At 35.2% G+C, this 16,494-nt stretch overlaps 1 protein-coding gene across 17 annotated transcripts in view; it reads left to right on the top strand.

Moving 5' to 3' along the window:
• Kdm6a (lysine demethylase 6A) overlaps nucleotides 1–16,494 on the top strand; it is a 119,886-nt gene that overhangs the window by 83,017 nt on the left and 20,375 nt on the right. For 4 of the 17 annotated variants that reach the window (XM_060374891.1, XM_060374886.1, XM_060374887.1 and 1 more), the window contains 8 exons: nucleotides 250–384; nucleotides 853–1,008; nucleotides 1,581–1,676; nucleotides 3,136–3,237; nucleotides 4,119–4,514; nucleotides 8,365–9,143; nucleotides 12,568–12,697; nucleotides 16,044–16,149. In XM_060374891.1, coding sequence (XP_060230874.1) covers nucleotides 250–384; nucleotides 853–1,008; nucleotides 1,581–1,676; nucleotides 3,136–3,237; nucleotides 4,119–4,514; nucleotides 8,365–9,143; nucleotides 12,568–12,697; nucleotides 16,044–16,149 — 1,900 coding nt within the window. The remainder of the gene's footprint in view (nucleotides 1–249; nucleotides 385–852; nucleotides 1,009–1,580; nucleotides 1,677–3,135; nucleotides 3,238–4,118; nucleotides 4,515–8,364; nucleotides 9,144–12,567; nucleotides 12,698–16,043; nucleotides 16,150–16,494) is intronic. The other 13 variants (XM_060374897.1, XM_060374894.1, XM_060374890.1 and 10 more) reach the window with 6 other exon arrangements.

Here is a 16,494-nt window from a genome sequence, read left to right as displayed (position 1 = left end):
TGTCTTTCACTCTTGTTTGAAGTTTCTGAGAAGACAGCTAATGAGAACCCTGGAAACAGCCTAGCTATGTTTTGATTCTCACAAAGGTTTATATTCTGGTTACCCTCTTTATACTTACTATCTTTCTAAAGCCCCAGATTTAGAATCTATTTTCTTTTGAAAACAATTAGCCATTAGGAAGATTTAGTGGACTTGCTCTTAACTCAAGTAGGCTTGTGTTAAATTTGCTTTTTACATAATTTTTCCTAGGCTCAGTTGTGTAACCTTCCACAAGGTAGTCTACAGAATAAAACTAAATTACTTCCTAGTATTGAGGAGGCATGGAGCCTACCAATCCCCGCAGAGCTTACCTCCAGGCAGGGTGCCATGAACACAGCACAGCAGGTGAGAAGTTGGGTTATGTTCTGCAGGTGCCCAGCTTTAAGGGTTCTTTTAATCTGTAGTAGTCAAGCTTATTTTAAGTAAGCATAGAAGGCTTTTATTAATGAACAATAGCCTTTTCATGTAAGTGCTAAGGGAATCTAGATAAAAATAAAATTCCCTCTGACATGGGAAGAAATTTGGGGTACCAACTTAGAACCTTTGTGCATTTTCATTATTTTTCAACATTGCTTAAAATAATGCTGCAGTGGTTTGTTTAATTTTTTTTAAAGAAGATTCTCAAAGGAAGGTACACATTCCTCCACTGATGATGATTCATTGATATATTTTTTTTTGTTTTTACTTTCAATAGTTGCAATCAAAGATGTCCACATAACTTTGAAAAGTATGCAGCTTGTAAGTTTTATAATTTGAAGGAATGAACTAAGAATATATAGCACCCTATTTTTGTCTTCCTTCTGTGATTCTTAGGCATGTAAACCTCATCATCCAAATACTGAACCTGTGTTAGGCCTCAGTCAAACACCAATTTCACAGCAGTCCTTGCCACTACACATGATTCCTCCTAGCCAAGTAGATGACCTGTCCAGTCCTGCCAAGAGGAAAAGAACATCTAGTCCAACAAAGGTATATGTCCTAGAGAAATAGAAAATCCCAGTCAAAAGAAGCTTCAACTGCCGCTAACTGTGCAGTTTGAACATTTCTGTCCTTTATTTTAAATCTGTGGACATCAGAACAATAAAAGGTTTAAATTTTCCCATCCCAAACTGTTAGAATCATACTAAAAAAAATAGGGATAAATTTGCATTCATCAAATCATTTTATTCATTTCCCTGCTGTTAAGGTATCAGCACACTTTTCATCATCACTTTTTGCCAACATTGAAATATATTTAATATTGAATGTAGTGGACAGTGTGGTATATAGGCTAGCCATTTGGGCTATAGTTTAGGGGTGGGCTTTTTGGGGGTGGCTTATTACAGAATCAACACTTTTTTTTAAATCAATATCAAGTTTAATATGCATGTAAATTATTTTTAAAGAATGTAATAACTTTTTGTGTGTAAATACTTTACTCCAGTTCATAGTCATTTGCCCTTCATTAGACATTAATTTTAACTCTATTGCCTTAACCAAATATTCTTTCATGTTTTTGTTTTGTTTTTTGTTGTTGTTTTTTTTTTATCAATTTTCCTCAGAATACTTCTGATGATTGGAGTGGTGGCAATGCTGTGCCACATCCTCCAGTACAGCAACAAACTAATTCATGGTGTTTGACACCACAGAAATTACAGGTATGTAAGATATGTTTTAAAAAACAGTCATTTAGCAGAAATAGAAACAGTGAACTATCATTAATTCTTAAAGTTGAATGGCGAGAAACTCAGTACATAACAAAAAGTGATTACATGTTCACCAACATAATGTAGATAATTTAATCTTGTTCTCCCTCTTTTTACTTTCTTTCTCTTTTTGGAATAGATAATGCATTTACATCCATATCGTAAGAATATAGTAATTATATAGGGTAAAGTCTTCTTTCAGCTTCTGCTCTAACTCTGCTTCCTCTTGACAGTTTTCTGGCATTACTTGTTTCTTACCTGTCTTAACAGAGAGTTGTTGTATATGTATAGTTATTTCACTTTAGAGTTATTCTTGGTCCAAAAATATTAAATGAAAAAATTTCAGAAATAAAATCATGATAACTTTTAAATTATAACATTCTGGTAGCATAATGGAATCCCATTCTATCCCACCAGGGACATCAGTCATCTTATTGTCCAATGTATTCATCATATTAAGAGCCAATATGCTAATTGGCTCTTCATCACTTAGTATCTATCTTATTTATCAAAACCAGTGTTTCTGATTCATGATTTTTGTCATTAATAATGACCACAAACCACAAGAATAATGATTCTAACAATTGCAGTATACCAAAAAGGAAGCCACATAGTGCTTCCTCTAAGTGAACAGGTAAAAAGATCTTTAATAAAACTACACAAAATATCATATGCTGCTATTTTGCTAACATTTATGGTAAGGATTCTCTTTTACCTGAAGTTGTGAATAAAGAGACATTTGTACTTGTTTTACTGTCACACGTAGTACTGTGCAAGATATGGCCATAGTTTATAGTGGTATTAGGACTGAAAAGTCATTAAATTAAATGTTTTAGCTTTTCTATGGTTTTAGCAATTCACTAGGAGATCTTAAAAGGTACCCCCTTTAGATAAAGGAGGCTCTACTGTAAGCTTTTAATGTTCTTTTTATAGTTCTTTTTCAGTCAATATATAAATAACCTACTTGTTATATGAATAGGTCATATTTCTTTATGTAGATACTATACTATTGCTGAAGTAGATTACTACTTTTAGACAGTGTCTTCAAACTTTTCCTGTTCCAATCAATGCTTTGGGGACCATATTTTTTCATGTTTTTTTTTTTTTTTTTTTCATTTTTAAGAGCTTTCTTCATAAATCAAAAATTACTGTATTAATAGAACTTCAAGGCCGTCTCTCTCAAAAGATCCCATTATAATAAACTATGTTCAGATGAATGCTTAGTTAGTTCTTACTTTGGTTTCTTAAACTACCAAAAAGATTTTAAGGTGGAATTAGATTATTGTTGACCAGAAATCAGTGTTCAACCTGATAGTGGTTCTGAGTTTTGCCGGTTATTCATATAAAGGTTAAACAGATTTGTTAGCTTGTTTCAAGATATGTCTTTAATTATATTCTTTTTTTCCCCTAGCACTTGGAACAGCTCCGAGCAAATAGAAATAATTTAAATCCAGCACAGAAACTAATGCTGGAACAGCTGGAAAGTCAGTTTGTCTTAATGCAACAACACCAAGTGTGTATAGCATTTTTCCTTTAAAGTTTGCTAGAATTTTGTGTACTTTTGTTGATACAGCATCATTGTAGAATTCACCCATACTCATTTCTACCTATATTTGGTAGAATATTGTGATTTGTGCTTCTTAAAATATTAAAGATCGAGTTTTTAAAGAAAAGAACATCTATTAATTTAATTTTAAACATTTTTATTACCTAATTCCACGGTATTTCTTATATGTTCTTTAGTGCTTAGCAGTGTTCTATACTAAACCTAGGTAAGGTTTTATATGTTATCTTTATTTTAAAGTCTGTTATATTACAGTTTTGTGATTTATTTATTATTTATTTACTTTGGGGTGTATTTAAGGTTGATACCAGGGGCATGCTTATGCTACTAGAGCCTGCTATCACTAAGCTATAATTTCTCTCTCTTTCTCTCTTCTCCCTCTCCACCCCCGCTCCTCTCCCTCTCTCCTTCACTCCCTCCTTTACACACACACAAGATCTCACTAAATTGCCTGGGTTGACCTTGAACTTGAGATCCTTTTGCCTCATCCTCCTAAGTAGATGGAATTATAGTACTTCACCACTAGACCCATCTTAGAATAAAAATTTGAGGTTTCTTGAAGAACCATGAATTCCACAGCTTTTCATGGGTTTCAGCTGCACTTTTTGGTCATTTTTAACCAGGTATTTCTTTAACATGAAACGTATTTCTCCTTTTCCTAGGCAGTTTGCATATAAAGTTTCTTGTCTTTGAAGTTGGTGGTTTTTAACCTAGAGAGATGAAATTTTGGCATCAGATCAGAGTCCATGATTATTCATCTTTACGTGCTGATTCTCTACCCTGAGGACTATGTAGATTGCACTTAATTGCTTTTCATTTGTTCCCTGCAGATTAGACAAACAGGAATTGCACAGGTACGGCCTACTGGAATTTCTAATGGGCCAACAGTTGACTCACCACTGCCTACAAACTCAGTCTCTGGCCAACAGCCACAGCTTGCTCTGACCAGGATGCCTAGTGTCTCTCAGCCTGGAGTCCGCCCTGCCTGTCCCAGGCAGGCTTTGGCTAATGGATCCTTTTCTGCAGGCCATGTTCCCTGTAGCACATCAAGAACACCGGGAAGTACAGACACTGTTTTGATAGGCAATACTCATGTAACAGGAAGTGGAAGTAATGGAAATGTGCCTTACCTGCAGCAAAACACATCCACTCTACCTCATAACCACACAAACCTGACCGGCAGCACAGAGGAGCCGTGGAAAAACCAACTATCTAATTCCACTCAGGTATCATACAAACTGCTTTAATTGACTGCTCAAATAATAGTTTGTGTTTATTTATGTATTTTAAGTGTTTGAGGAACTATTTTTAAATGAATTATATAGTTCTATACTGTTGTTGCTATGTTTCAATTCAGTATACATGTATATTTTTTTTTTTTCTTGATAATATTTCCACATATGGAGGCAGTCTGGGTGATTTACCAGTGAAGAAAAAGTAAACAGCATAATCTCCCAATCCACTTCTAATTTATATTGACCTCATAAGTAAAATGCCTATTTTTGTAGTACTCGAAAGTGGTCAACATCTGTGTATAGGCAGGGTGAATATGAGGAGAGAATAAAATGACAAAATGGAGTATGAGAAAACAGTGTCCCATTTTAAGCTGTCTTGAAAAGCTGGAAGAGTAATTGAGATCACAAAAGGGTAAGAGCAGATTGGGAAAGTCCTTTAGTATAATTTGCCAGGCAGAAAATTGAACAACTATCAAGACTAGTATAAAGGTTGAGCTGTGAGCTATTAGGCATTGAGAAGAATGTGAACCATATCTTGTCTTTCAAGAAGTGCTTCAGCAAAGCATATATAAAATGATGCCATTGGATATCTTGGGCAGTGAAAAGACACTGTGGCCACAGCAGGTTTATTTGTTATTTTACATTATTTTAACATTTTTGTTATTCTATTTTTTCTTTTTTTGACTTTTTAAAAAATTATTTGCTTTTTATTTACTTTACATCCTGGTTGTAGCTCCACCCCTCCTTCCCTCCCAGTCCCACACTCTTCTTTCCCCCAAAGGAAGCATTTAATTGGAGACTTGAGTACATTTTCCGAGGTTTAGTCAATTATCATCATGGCAGGGAGCATGGCAGCACAGAGGAAGACATTGTAGGTGAGAATAGTTCTATATCTGAATTCATAGACAGTAGGAAGAGAATGACTCTGGGGGGCTTGGAATGGGCTTTTTGAAATCTCAAAGCCCACAGCCAGTGACACACTTCCTCCAACATGGCCAAATCTATCTGAACAACTCCACCCTTCCTAATCTTTTCAAATAAGCATTCATATCTATGAGACTATGAAGGCATTTTTTATGCAAACCACCACAATCCAGTAAAGATAATCTAGAGATTGATCATCTGAGATAACATTTCTAGGGTTGGGAAATTAGTGGATACAAGCAAATCCACACCACAATCTGTGGTAAACTTTCTCCCCTCTTCCTCTCTTATAGTAGCCTGGCTCTAAGGGTGATGTTTGCTTTTTACAGTTTTAAAGGGTAGAAGAAAAATTTAAAAATATTGTGTTACACCCAATGGCCTGCAAAGTCCTAATATTTGCTGTTTGACTCTACAAAGAAAATATTTGGAAAATTTTGAATATGAGTAGTTTCAATGAATTGTAGGTTGAAGCCTAATTGTGTACTTGGCTTTAAGGTAAAAGGATAGATAAACTGGAGGTGGCAAGTATAAAGTGTTACCACGTTACATTTGTAGTCATATAGGTTACATACATAAGGCGGAGTGTAGCTAAAGAAGTCAAATTCAGAGTTTGGTTTTGTTCATATTTTAAATTAAAATTAGAAATAGCAGTGCAAGCTAATGGGAAACATTCAGTAGAGAGATTGACAAAATAGAGGAAAGAATTGTTAGATTGAGAGGGTATATTTTGGGAATTCAGTATCTTTAAACACTAAAAGATTGTTAAAAGGATAACATGAGACTTTTGTTAAAATGCCTATTAAGGTTCGAAAATGTAATTGGCAGTTAAATAAATGCGAGCCTTTGTCATGATTCTGAAGAATAGTTCTCTTGTTTTTCTTCCCCTCTAAATCCTGGGCTTGCTTAATTGCTGAAATTTTCAAAAATAGTCAATCCTATTTTAGAAATCTGGTAACATTAAAACAACAAGAACAAAATCTTAACTGATTATCATGGTTCATGCCTCTAATCCTAACCTGCCATTCAGGAAACTGATGCAGGAGGAATTCAAATTCAAAGTGTCCATGACTATGACATAACCAGACTCTGTCTCGGGGAAACAAATAGTTCAACATTCCAATGATTTTCAGTCCACAAGGCTTCTTTGGTGACTGAGTGGCAGGAAGCCCTACTCCCTCATGGCCAGTGCCTTTAGGAGCCTTACAGTGTAGTTGTAATGAAGTGAAGAAAATTATCCAAAAGTATTGAACTAATTCCAGATCAAAAGTTTCTCTCATGAGATTGCTTTACAATATTGCAGCTGGAGATCCTCAACCTCTGATTTTAGTATCATAGATTCTAATTATGCAGGCTTAAAAAACTTGTTATATAAATATTTTCTGAATTTGTAGCTTGAAAAGTGTTGACATACAGATAGAAAAGACAAAATATTTTGTCACATTTACATATTATAATTAATGTATTTGTTAAGTTATTAAACAATAAGTACTGATAAATATTAAATTGAATTTTTGCTCACCTATAGACTCTTAAATATTTTAAGGTACTGAAATTTTTATAACATTTTCTTAAATGAGGTTATTTTTTTATAAAACTAAAAGGTGTCAACCGTTTTGTTTTGCTTTTTTGTCAGACAAGATATCATTTAGCCCAACTCAGGCTGACCTCCAGCTATCTAGGGATGAATGAACACCTCTGGTCTTCCTGTGTCTATCTCCTGAGTACCAGGTTTAAAGATATGGGTCACCTTACCCAGCTCTATGATCACATCTCTTAACAGATACTATTACTGAACTCTCACTTATATCAGTTTATAATGTTGCTAGGTTTTGGTAGATAAAGTTTTTAATATGAGCCTTACATTTTCATTTTTAGAAACTGATTTCAGAGTTGCTTGTTTTTACCAGGGAATAAATTTACCATTTAGTATGTCAATAATCGGCTAATTTTTCTTCCTTGATGGCTTATTATTGGCAAGTTAAATCTCACCTTTCAAAAAAAGCTTTCAACTCTGTTATTAAACTCAAAGTATAGTCCTATTTTTTTTTTGTCCAGTTACTAGGAATATTAGATGAACTATGGTAATGTATAGTTGTGTCTGAGTCCCACACTTGCTGTTTTTATCTAAAATTATAACAAGTTGGAAACTATGAAATTATTGGTTCATAATTCCAGTGTTTATCAGTGTGGCTGAAAACTTAGCATTCTTATTTAATTATTTTGTCAGTAAAATAAAATGAAAATTGTGATACCAGGGGCCAATTTTCAGGTAAAAATTACTTGTCTTAGTTCCATTTACCTTATTTTTATTCCACTAGATATATTAAGTGACCTTCCTATGGGCTCAAAACTTTTATTTTCCTAAGTGCTTATGCTCAGTTGATTAAAATCAAAGTTACTTCTAAGTCATTGGCATGTTTATATATATGGGGTTGGCTGGTTAAGGAACCTTTTTAGTAAAGTCTTAACTATTTTAGCAGTGTTGCTCTAGAGGATAGGTCCTTTAGCATGTAATTGATTTAGGAAGGAATATATTTACAGTAACTTTATTAATTTTAAAGATAAGGTGAATTTACTTTCTATATTAATCTCTTAATATATCACAGATCCATTAGATGGTTTATCATATTCGTAGCTTGATTTTTAGTGATATTATATGCCTATCCATATATGATTTTAGAAATGGAAATCTGTATTTTAAAGCTTAATTTAGAGTTCTTAGTGCTTTCTGTAAACTAATGTATGCCATACTAATTAAGTAAATTCTTTTTGCTAACTTTAAGTACTTTCTTGATAAATTTAGGAATTGGATCAAATTAGACAGATGTATTCTTCTTGGCTTTTACCTTTAATATTTAAAATTCTGTGTATGCTCTGAGTTTAACATCAGATTTAAACTATCTTTCTTTCTTTTTAGGGGCTTCACAAAGGTCAGAGTTCACATTTGGCAGGCCCTAATGGTGAACGACCTCTTTCTTCCACTGGGCCTTCCCAGCATCTCCAGGCAGCTGGCTCTGGTATTCAGACTCAGAATGGACATCCCACCCCACCTAGCAATTCAGTAACACAGGGGGCTGCTCTCAATAACCTCTCCTCTCACACTGCTACCTCAGGTGGACAACAAGGCATTACTTTAACCAAAGAGAGCAAGCCTTCAGGAAACACATTGATGGTGCCTGAAACAAGCAGGCACACTGGAGAGACACCTAACAGCACTGCCAGTGTCGAGGGACTTCCTAATCATGTCCATCAGGTGACGGCAGATGCTGTTTGCAGCCCTAGCCATGGAGATTCTAAGTCACCAGGTTTACTAAGTTCAGACAATCCTCAGCTCTCTGCCTTGTTGATGGGAAAAGCTAATAACAATATGGGTCCTGGAACCTGTGACAAAGTCAATAGCATCCACCCAGCTGTCCATACAAAGACTGATAATTCTGTTGCCTCTTCACCATCTTCAGCCATTTCCACAGCAACACCTTCTCCTAAATCCACTGAGCAGACAACCACAAACAGTGTTACCAGCCTTAACAGCCCTCACTGTGGGCTGCACACAATTAATGGAGAAGGGATGAAAGAATCTCAGAGCCCCATTAAAACAGATCTGCTTCTAGTTAGCCACAGACCTAGTCCTCAGATCATACCATCAATGTCTGTGTCCATTTATCCCAGCTCAGCAGAAGTTCTGAAAGCTTGCAGGTTAGTGTGGGAAAATTAATCACAGAGTGAATGTTTGACAGTTTACCTGATCAAAATCTGGGAAATGAAAGATAGTGTAATCAATCAATCATTCACAGTAAAAGTTTGAACAAAGCTTGTTTGAATGTTTGCTTGTACTTACCAATGATTGTGAAACTGAAATTTGCTTAATCTGAGAGGGTGTGTTCGAACATGCTGTTACTGCCCTCTACTGGTTGCCACAGTTGTTGGCTTCAGTGTGTTTGACTGCTCTGGGGATGGAAATGAGACTTAATCACATTTGGCTAAAAAACAAGGCCTGGAAATCCTATTGTTTATTTTGGCTTTGAACAAAGTCTATTAGATGTTAGACTAGGGATGGACCTTAGCAATTGCCAAAGGTAGTCTCTGCTAACCTTGGTACATTTGACTCGAGAAGAGGTTATTAGGTAGATAGGAAGAAGTAAAGGACAATGGAGAGATACAACAGACTGATAGCCTTTCATGAAAGGACAAATATATTCATGTTAATTTTGAAAGGATAAACCCTCAGAAACTTAGAGGGATAATAAATCTCCTGTTTAGAATAACAAAGTCATCATTAAAGGATCAGTCTGATCAGACAGCACCGTCTTTCTGTAATATTTGGAGGATATTTGCTTCTTAGTGGTCTTTATGCATGGCACCTTTAAGTTTTCTCATTGACTTGTATTTGTCATTCCCTATGTGTAAATAAATCTTGAATGTAGGGCAGTTAACATTGCTTAGAATAATCACAAGAAAGAATTCTGTGTACTTTCCTAACATATTAAATTTTAAGTTTAAGCACTGATGTAGATTTTGAAAGACTTTAATTTGGTTTCAGGTTTATAAGCATTGGATCTGTTGACACTGGCCATTTAATATATATAACAATTTTATTTGAAAGTTCCAAACAGTTCTCATGTAATTGTCAGTACTAGTGTGTTTTATTATCTAAAAGTGTGATTGTTTTTTGTTTTTTGTTTTTTTCTTTTTTGCTGCTTATATTATTAGAATGTATCCAGGATCTACCTTTAAATGTTTGTCACTAATGAACTGTTTATAAAAAATTAAGCTTCCTAGAGTTTGCTACTTATGGGTAACATGGACTAGGACTGTGACATAGGGGAGAAAAAATAATTTAAAATATATTTTAATTAATCCTAATTTATCACTCTAATTATGATACTGAAACTTTAATATACTAAAGTTCTTTAAAATATTTCAGTTAAAGTATTTAGAGTCTTCTGGAGTGTGATTTCTTGTGTGTTGATTTTCATTGTTTCCTGTCAATTTTCAAACTATCAGTTAGTTACTTTTACACTGATAACTTTAAGCAGAAAGTCTTTTTCTTATTATATACTTTGTTTAGCCCATCTTGCTTTTATCATTTTCCTTGGTGGCCTATCATGTGACAGCCACTATTGTTAATCTTAATTACTTTTTTTCAAGGGATGGGAGGCATGAGCAGGCTCTCTCTAGCTTTGAACTCACTATGTAGACCAAGCTGCTCTGCCTCTGCCTCCCAAGTGTTGGAATTAAAGGTGTATGTCACTGCACCCAGTTAATCCTAACTTGTAATGTTTTCCATGTCAGCATTTAATACATTAGATCTCTAAATTTAAAAGAAAAATATTAAACATTAATTAAAGTTCCTGTATTTCTAAAATTTGTTTCTTTAGGAATTCTTAGTTAAGAGGCATTAATCTCTTTGTTTCCAAGTTACTACTATTCATTTCAGCACTGGACCCCTTTTGGTGTCTAGTACCACAGCCATAGATGACTGAGATGCAGTGCCTTGATCCATTTCTAGTGCACTTGTCTTCTATTTGCCTCTCTCTTGACTGATCTGATCCCTGCCCTCTTTTCCCAGTTCTGCTTCTGTGCTAAAGCAGGACCTTACTACCTTTTCCAGTCTCTAGAATCAGTACATTTGCTTTAAAAAAGAAGAAGAAACAACTGAGATGTCAATAAAAAGGGGTTTCTGGTGGTAGATTTAGGGGGTATTATTATATTCCACAAGTTCTGAGCAATATGGAAGAGCAGTTCTTCTTAATAAAATTGTATGCTGTGGGGTGCTGAGTTGACTGTATTAATGTGTTTAGAATGATGTTCTTAGCCAGGAGTGGTGGTACACGCCTTTAAATCCCAGCACTCCGGGATGCAAATGCAGGTGATATCTGTGAGTTTGGGGCTAGCATGGTCTACAAAGCCAGTCTAGGACAGCCAAGGCTACAAACACAGAGAAACCCTGTCTTGAAAAACAAACAAACAAACAAACAAAAACAGTGATATTCTTTGATTTCATTTTTGAGGCCAAAGAGGACATTGGGACATTCTCTTCAGAACATTTTCATTGTTTTATATTAAACTTTTAACTTAGAAAGCCAATTTTGCTTCATTACGGACACTTCAGTATTGTAAGCTGGCTGCACCAAAACTCTTATCAGTCTCTGAGTGGCCTTGGGGTACTTCATCCAATATAGGCCTGAACGTGTTAATGAAGAAACAGAAAATCACTTGTATAAGCTGGAGATCAGTCATCTCAAGCTTAGAGAGGGGGAAAAAAAAGTCTTGAGATTACAAATAATAGGGTGTTCCATTGATAAAACCCTGTGTCAGGACACAGGTATAAGAGACCTGGTATGTGGCTTATAAGCTTTTTAATGGAAGATTTGAAAAAAAAAAAAACATGGTATTACTCACAAAATACTTGCCCATTGTTTCTCTACTGAACTTTTTTTTTAATCGAAAAAAAACAATGAAATGCCATAATTTCTAAATTCTCTCCATCATATTATTTCATAACTTTGCTTCCTTTCCTGTCCACATTGGACTATTTTAATAAAAGTTTCATTATCTGGCTTAAGGTATCCTAAAACAGTGTTCGGAAGATAACATATGCATACTTTGCATCTGTCTACACCATTAAGATTGATAGGTGTACTTGAGTGTTAAGTATGTATAGTCTCTTATATAATGACTATTTGTATCAATTATTTCAGAGGAATTTCTGTCAATTTCAGACTTGCTGATTTAACAAGCAGGTAGTTAATTTTGAGACAGTAAGAAACTGCTAAAATGACCTATTTGCACTTTTTCTTGGCTGAGCTAAATAGATCAACCTTGTATGGGAAAGATTCTAATGCTACAAATGAAATTAGAACTCATACTTGTTCTTCAGATACCAAAAGCACAAACGAAAGAGGAAATGTTTCCTATGCTCCACATGTGTGCTTTTAGTTTTTCTTAAGTGGAAGATACAGGAATCAAAATAAGCATTTGCAGAAAAATTTGTTGCTATTGTTCCTGCTGGATACAAAATTCATGCATTTATGAAATGCCCATTCAATTAATTATGAGTTAATTCAGAATTGTTTTCTGCCTATAAAGCTGATTTTTTTTCTCCTGTTATTTTTTAAAGGAATCTGGGTAAAAATGGCCTATCTAACAGTAGCATTTTGCTGGATAAATGTCCGCCTCCAAGACCACCATCCTCACCATATCCTCCCTTGCCAAAGGACAAGTTGAATCCACCTACACCTAGTATTTATGTGAGTCTCAATTTACTGACTAGAAATCAACAAACCAGTATTTTCCTCTTTTTTTTTTTTTTTTTTTTCTTTTGTAAAAATATTTTGGGTCAGCCGGGTGAAGTGGTACGTGCCTGAATTCCCAGTACTCAGGGAGGCAGAGGCAGGCGGATCTCTGTGCGTTCAAGACCAACCTGGTCTACAAAGTGAATTCAGGACAGCCAAGGCTACACAGAGAAATTCCTGTCTCAAAAAAAAAAAGAAAAGAAAAAGAAAAAAAAAAGGTCAGCATAGATATCATTTATCAAGTATTACAGTTATTGGTAGCACTGTCAATATTTGGCAATAAAAAAGATGTATTCAACAATATTTTGTGATACTTTGCAAAATACCCTTTCAGCTATTAACTGGTTATATGAGAAATTTGTTTTTGTTTTGGCTGTGCTGGAGACTGAATCCAGGGCTTTGCACATTCTGGGCATGTACTCTACAACTTTGCTTTTATACATAGTCTCTCTGTGATTATATGCCATATGTGAATAAGTAAGAAATACTTTCACTGCCTTAATTTTGAGTAGTATTTAAAAAAGCTACTTAGAACTACTTCGAAAACATTTTTCAGTAAACTATGTTTTAAATCTACAAATTGAATGGATATCAGTATTCACTTTGTTTAACAAGTGCTAAAAGAAATACCATCAAAGACAGAAAGGCGGGGAAAGTATCTTAAGAATGTGGTCTTTCCAAATGCGATAGACATTAGAAGCAGGAGAAGACCAGGAACAGAACTTGAGCCTACCACAGACGACCTCTGAAAGACGCTACTGATCGAGGTATCAAAGCAGAGGCTGAGACTCATAGCCAAACTTTGGGCAGAGTGCAGGGAATCTTATGAAAGAAGGGAGAGATAGAAGGACCTGGAGGGGACAGGAGCTCCAAAAGGAGAGCAACAGAACCAAAAAATTCAGGCAAAGGGGTCTTTTCTGAGACTTGTACCCCAACCAAGGACCATTCATGGAGATAACCAAGAACCCCTGCGCAGATGTAGCCCATAGACTCAGTCTCCAAGTTGGGACCCGAGTTAGGGGATGAACTCAGATAACCAAGAACCCCTGCGCAGATGTAGCCCATAGACTCAGTCTCCAAGTTGGGACCCGAGTTAGGGCATGAACTCAGTGGCAGGCTCTCTGATCATTGCTTCCCTTCCCCCCTGGGGGGCGGGGCGGTGCAGCTTTGCCAATCCACTGAGGAATACAATGTAACTAGTCCTGATGAGACCTGATAGGCTAGGGTCAAATGGAAGGGGAGGAGGACCTCCTCCATCAGTGAAATAGGGGAGTAGCATAGAGGGAGAGGAGGGAAGAAGGGAGAAAGGATAGAATTGGGAGGAGATGAGGGGGACACAGTTGGTATACAAATTGAATGAATTGTAATAAACGGTAAAAAGAAAAAATTAAAAAAACAAAGAATGTCTTTCGAGGAGGAGAGATGGCTCAGCAGTTATCTGTACCCACATGATGGTTCCACCATCCTTAACTCCAGGTGCAGGAGATATGATGCCCTCTTCTAGCCTCCATAAGTAGCAGGCACACACATTGTCTATATCCACACAGGCAAAACATTCCTATACATAAATTTTTTTAAGCCAGCATAGCTAAATAAAAAAAGAAAATATGATGATAGACGGATATATGTCATCCAATATCTTTGTAAGTCATTTTGCATATTTGAAACTATCAATTTTATATTTAAACATTTAGGCATTGATAGGAAGAGTTGAATAAAAGCAATTCTTGTATTTTTCACAAACAAATTCTGCTACTATTGTATTCACTTCTTTCTACTGCCTCCCCAAGTGAAAAGGAAAAAAATTAGATACATATACATTTAATGGTAATATACTTTGGTTGGTCTTACATCTGTGAAACTGATTCTTGAATTTGTTTGTGAATTTGTTTGATTTTTTTTCACTGAGATTTTAAATTGACGAAATTCATATGACAAAATTTACCATCTCAACTCTTTGAGTGTATAGTTAAGTGTTAAATATATTCATGTTATTATACAACCTGTTTTGAAAACTTATGTACCTTGTCAGAGTGTCTACCCTTTGAAAATCTCTTTTCCTCATCCGCTTAAGATCTAGAAGTCATAATTTTGTTTTCTGTTTTCATGAATTTCACTACTTTATGTAATGGAATCACAGGTCCTTATGACTAGCTTATTTCATTTGTCTGTCGTACCTTCAAGCTGCATCCATGTTATAGCAATGGATGACAAGATGATGACCACTCAGTTTGGTGGTGCTGGGATTAGACTCAGTGTTTTTCACATACGAATGAAATTATTCTACCACCAAGCTCTGTCTTTTCCTTCAATAACTGTTTTATTTGTTGCTTATTTTTCCCCTGCTGGGGGTAAAACCTAGGCTCTTTTGCATGCTAGTCAAGTATTCTACTTTGCACCACATACTGTATCCCTTAGCACACTTCTAATCCTGCCTGATAACTTAAGTACAAGAATAATATTGCATCAAGAACATGTAGAATCTTTTTTAGGATTCTTTTTTTTTTTTTTTCTTATTTTTATTTCATGTGAATAGGAAATTAGTTTGATATAAATGTAGGTACACCTTGGAGCTTGAGTTACAGGTAATTGTGAGCCACAGGGCTGGGAATCAAAGTCTGGTCCATCCTCTGCAAGGGCAGTAAGTGAACATAACTACTGAGCCATATCTCCAAACTAAAATAATTTTATTTTTGGTCAAGGGGACTCACTCTATCACTCAAGCTGGCCTAGAACTCAATGATATGCCTACTTCTGCTTCCTGCTTACTGGAATTAAAGGTGACTGCTACCACTCCCAGCTTCTCTATTGGGTCTTTTAATTTTTTTAATTTTGTAGCTTTTCAATAGGGGCAATATTAGAGATAAAACTTAGAGCCCCCAGATGGCAGATAAACATTCTACCAATGGACTTACAACCCAGCCCATACTTGGTGCTCTTGCTCTCATTGATACTGGACTTAAGGTGTTATGGAGGCTGAACAAACTCTCTTCCACTGAGCTATTCTCTCTATCCTGCTCCCTTTTTTCTTCTTTTCTAAGGTTCAATAATCTCCACTTTTGTTTTGAAATTTAAATGTGATTTCTGCTACATAATTTGTTCAACATATAGTATGCAAAAAATGTATGTGGTTACTACCTAGTTACAATTAAAATCAAAATTCAAAAATACTGGAAAATAGAAAAGAAATTTGAACACATGGAATAAAATATTTAGATTGGCAGGTAATGAATATGAAGCATAATATTTAAGTTAAAAGCTGTGTCTTCCTGAGATGTAACCACATATTTTAATTTTACAGTTGGAAAATAAACGTGATGCTTTCTTTCCTCCATTACATCAATTTTGTACAAATCCAAACAACCCTGTTACAGTAATACGTGGCCTTGCTGGAGCTCTTAAATTAGGTATGCTTTAAGTAAAAAGAAAAATGTTTTCTATGCATGCTGTCTTTTAACCTTTTAAAGCACCAATAGAGAAGTTTCTTACTACCCCCCACTATCACCACGCACACACATATTTTCATTTTATTGGATGGGGCTTGATTATTTTTACTTTAAGTCCATGTTTTGAATGTAGAATGGTGTTGATATTGGTTACTGGCAATTCAGAAGTAGTTTGTCTTTTTTTTTTTTTGTAAGTAAGTTTTATTTTTATCTCATTATATAGTAATGACATATGTTTAAGTATAATGAGAATTTTGAATATAAAATGTAAGTAAAATTTGCTTTACTCATCATACTGTACTATAG

The sequence above is a fragment of the Meriones unguiculatus genome, chromosome X (assembly GCF_030254825.1).
Source record: "Meriones unguiculatus strain TT.TT164.6M chromosome X, Bangor_MerUng_6.1, whole genome shotgun sequence".
Classification (NCBI taxonomy): Eukaryota; Metazoa; Chordata; class Mammalia; order Rodentia; family Muridae; genus Meriones; species Meriones unguiculatus.
Note: the sequence above shows the minus strand (reverse complement) of the source record. Positions and strands in the feature narration are given on the sequence as shown.